This window comes from Borostomias antarcticus (genome assembly GCF_949987555.1).
Source record: "Borostomias antarcticus genome assembly, chromosome: 14".
NCBI lineage: Eukaryota > Metazoa > Chordata > Actinopteri > Stomiiformes > Stomiidae > Borostomias > Borostomias antarcticus.
In genome coordinates, this window is record NC_140247.1 from 10,107,524 (window position 1) to 10,112,523 (window position 5,000).

The 5,000-nt window shown below is 44.1% G+C and overlaps 1 protein-coding gene across 1 annotated transcript in view; it reads right to left on the reverse strand.

The window, feature by feature from the left end:
• LOC311317351 (uncharacterized protein) overlaps nt 1-2,803 on the reverse strand; it is a gene marked incomplete at both ends in the record, with an annotated part of 14,637 nt that extends 11,834 nt beyond the window's left edge. The window contains one exon of the mRNA XM_084448434.1: nt 2,669-2,803. Coding sequence (XP_084304560.1) covers nt 2,669-2,803 — 135 coding nt within the window. The remainder of the gene's footprint in view (nt 1-2,668) is intronic.
• Between the last annotated feature and the right edge of the window lie 2,197 nt (nt 2,804-5,000).

Below are 5,000 nucleotides of genomic sequence, written 5' to 3' on the forward strand. Positions count from 1 at the left end.
TGTGCGTACATGTGTGTGCGTGTCCTCGGGGTCCTTGGTGGATGGTGATGAAGGGGATTTGGCAGGGGGGGTTGGGTGAGGGGGATGGGAGAGGGGGGATTGGTAGTAGAAGAGGCATTGGAGGAGGGGTGGAGGGTGTGTGTGTGTGTGTGGGGGGGGGGGGGTGGAGACGGCGGGGGAGGTGGGGGATGGTGAAGTGTGTGTGTGAGCTGATTTCCCCTCTCAGCCTTTTCATTCAGAGCCCACCGAGCCTGGCTTTGTGCCGTCCACGCCCGGCCGCGCCCTCGCGGTGGCGATTGTGGGTCTACCGAGTCCTCGGAGCCATGGTTTCGGGACAGGGCGTCCCATTCACACACACACTGTTATTCTGCCATTAGACTAAGGGCGCTGTGCGTGCCGGGCTGTCTTTGTTAGTGGATGTGTGTGTGTGTGTGTCTGTAGTGTTTCCATGTGTGAGAATCAATTGCTTTGCTAGCATGGTAATCTTTCTGGACGTACAGTGTGTGTGTCTGTGGCATTCCTTTGTGTGACGGACAGACAGACAGACAGACAGACAGACAGACAGAGGCGTTGTGGAGGGAGAGGTGATAAGATGAGACCACTGAGTGGTGGATGAAAAATAAAAAAAAATCATTTTGTTCATTATTGTATTTCACCACGAAGTCTACACAAGCAGAAATATCTTGTCTGCAGCTGCCACACACATTGAGGCAAGGGACACCACAACCACCACCCCCCCCCCCCCCTCCCCACCCTCTCCACTCTCCTCCACACGCACACACACACACACACACAAACACACACACAGAAAGAGCTGCCACACATCAGCACACACTCCCTGTCTGATGTTTTGGTTTGCCTTAATAGCAAGACTGATGCCATTTAAATCTCTCGCTTCACTTAACTCAGTGACAATCCAGCTGCAGACGAGGATTACTACAGAACAATATGATACACGACTGAATGTTAATAGTCAAAACAATAATAATAGTAATAATAATAATAATAATAATAATAATACTGCTAGAACAACAATAATATTAATACTAATTCTACTGGAGTTTGTATGTTCTCCCCGTGCTCACTGGGGTTCCCTCCAAATAGAACCCCAATATGAAAAACATGCAGAAGCACAGATGCTCTTCAGTCCTGTCCTTGACCAGGATTTGGACTTAGACCCCTGGAGGAGGACAGCCTGGAGGGGAGAAATGCAGAGGATATATTCCATCCGCGACCGCTAATGCATGTGTGTTGTGTGTCCTGTGTGTGTGTGTTGTGTGTCCTGTGTGTGTCCTGTGTGTGTGTGTTTGTGTGTCCTGTGTCGCCGCTTTACCCACACATGCATTTGTGTGTAATTGCCATGTGGCTAATAAACAACCTTCGAAGTACAGTAATTATTATACTACTATGACTACTACTACTACTACTACCACTACTACTACTACTACTACTACTACTACTACTACTACTACTACTATTACTACCACTACTACTACTACTACTACTACTACCACCACTACTACCACTACTACTACTACTACTACTACTACTACTACTACCACTACTACTACTACTACTACTACTACTACTACTGCTACTGCTAGTAAAAACAATAATGATATTAATTTAATTTGACTACTACTACTACTACTACTACTACTACTACTACTACTACTACTACTGCTAGTAAAAACAATAATGATATTAATTTAATTTGACTACTACTACTACTACTACTACTACCACTACTACTACTACTACTACTACTACTACTGCTAGTAAAAACAATAATGATATTAATTTAATTTGACTACTACTACTACTACTACTACTACTACTACTATACTACTACTACTACTACTACTGCTAGTAAAAACAATAATGATATTAATTTAATTTGACTACTACTACTACTACTACCACTACTACTACTACTACTACTACTACTACTACTACTACTACTGCTAGTAAAAACAATAATGACATTAATTTAATTTGACTACTACTACTACTACTACTACTACTACTACTACTACTACTACTACTACTACTACTACCACTACTACTACTACTACTATTACTACTACTACTAGTATTACTACTACTACTACTACTACTACTACTACTACTACCACCACTACTACTACTACTACTACAGTACTACTACTACTACTACTACTACTACTACTACTACTATACTACTACTACTACTACTACTGCTAGTAAAAACAATAATGATATTAATTTAATTTGACTACTACTACTACTACTACCACTACTACTACTACTACTACTACTACTACTGCTAGTAAAAACAATAATGACATTAATTTAATTTGACTACTACTACTACTACTACTACTACTACTACTACTACTACTACTACTACTACTACCACTACTACTACTACTACTATTACTACTACTACTAGTATTACTACTACTACTACTACTACTACTACTACTACTACTACCACCACTACTACTACTACTACTACAGTACTACTACTACTACTACTACTACTACCACTACTACTACTACTACTACTACTACTTCTATCACTACTACTACTACTACTACTACTACTATTACTACTACCACTACTACTACTACTACTATTACTACTACTACTACTACTACTACTTCTATCACTACTACTACTACTACTACTACTACTATTACTACTACCACTACTACTACTACTACTATTACTACTACTACTACTACTACTACTACTACTAGGTCTGCCCAGTAGGTCTGCCCAATCCAGCAGGTCATCCATGAGGGTGAGCAGACCTGTCATGTTCCCTGGTGTTGTGAGGAGGTTCTGCTCCCTTCTGTCTCCTCTCTCCCAGACTGTCTCCTCTCTCCCAGACTGTCTTCTCTGTCCAAGACTGTCTTCTCTGTCCCAGACTGTCTCCTCTGTCCCAGACTGTCTCCTCTGTCCCAGGCTGTCTCCTCTGTCCCAGGCTGTCTCCTATGTCCCAGACTGTCTCCTCTGTCCCAGACTGTCTCCTATGTCCCAGACTGTCTCCTCTGTCCCAGGCTGTCTCCTCTGTCCCAGGCTGTCTCCTATGTCCCAGACTGTCTCCTCTGTCCCAGACTGTCTCCTATGTCCCAGACTGTCTCCTCTGTCCCAGACTGTCTCCTCTCTCCCAGACTGTCCCCTCTCTCCCAGACTGTCTCCTCTCTCCCAGACTGTCTCCTCACTCCCTGTCTCCTCACTCCCTGTCTCCTCTCTCCCAGGACATAATGCAGCTCTACCAGATGGTCATCGTTCCCACAATATCCTCTAAACAGCTCTGACATCAACTACACTACCTGGTGTTGTTAAAAGGCATATTGTCATCTCTGTCTAACGTTTTGCTCAGTATCTCAGGTGTCTGTACAGGGTCGGTGTATTATAGTGACTATTGAGGCCAACATGGAAAGGTCCACTCCAAAGCAGGTCCACTCTAAACCAGAGTCCACTCCAAAGCAGGTCAACTCTAAACCACAGTCCACTCCAAAGCAGGTCCACTCTAAACCATAGTCCACTCCAAAGCAGGTCCACTCTAAACCATAGTCCACTCCAAAGCAGGTCCACTCTAAACCATAGTCCACTCCAAAGCAGGTCCACTCTAAACCATAGTCCACTCCAAAGCAGGTCCACTCTAAACCATAGTCCACTCCAAAGCAGGTCCACTCTAAACCATAGTCCACTCCAAAGCAGGTCCACTCTAAACCATAGTCCACTCCAAAGAAGGTCCACTCTAAACCATAGTCCACTCCAAAGAAGGTCCACTTCAAAGAAGGTCCACTCCAAAGATTCAGCATGAAGCCCAATAAGCGTGTTTTGTTTGTAGAGGGGTGTTATACTGAGTGACCAGGTGAACAGGTGACCTGAACAGGTGACCGGTTTATTTAGCAGCAGTGACGTCACGTCCCCAGAACTGACTCTGACAGACAAATGAACAAACAGTAATGAAAGACTCACCCCTTACCCTGGAGAATAAACGCACGTGCACACACACACACACACACATGCACACACTCACACATGCACACACACTCACACATGCACACACACACGCACACACAATGCTCAACAAACCCACATCAAGCCTCAAGGCACAATACAATATTCACTCCTGACTCACCCCCACACTGATTCACACACACACACACACACACACACACACACACACACACACACACACACACACACACACACACACACACACACACACACACGGTGATGCAATATAAGCCTGAAGCAGATTACCTTTACCTCTGCCTCCATTTCCTCATCTCTATTTAGTCTTTTACTGTAGTCAAGTCCATAAATAGCCAACACACTACAGCATATGAGAAGGCACTGCCTGTCCTTCTATTAATGTGATTTCAACACACACACACACACACACACACACATTTACTTATGGGTGAAATGTGCTTTTTGGGATCCTGTCACTCTCAGAGCGTATTAAAGTATCAGTCAGGGGACACTGTGTGTGTCACAGCCTTCTTAAGTATTTTATGTGTGCACTTGTGATGTAATGATGGTGGATAAACAACCTCTACAGTGTGAGCGTTGTCAGTTCTATGAGTAATTACACATCAGCAAACACACATACACACACACACACACACACACACACACACAGAGACCCATCTATATCTACATCTCCCCCTCCCATCCACCTGTTCTATCTGCTAATGAGACATCACATGCCCCCGTGAGCTCACAGGTGAGAGGGAGCCAAAGAAGGTGGAGGTGTTCTCGTGCGTATTTTCCCACGTGTCTGTGTGTGTGTGTGTGTGTGTGCATATTCTGACGCGTAATTACTCACAGAACTGACATCGCTCATAGCTAGCCTTCACCTCAGGTTACTGTAACTCATTTCCTCCATGCTGATTACAGACAAGGATCTAAAAAAGAGCCGTTCAGTTTAAAGGCTTTGGCGCGGTATGAAATGACATTTTTATGGTATGGTTAAAGACAGCGCTCGATAGGCCAA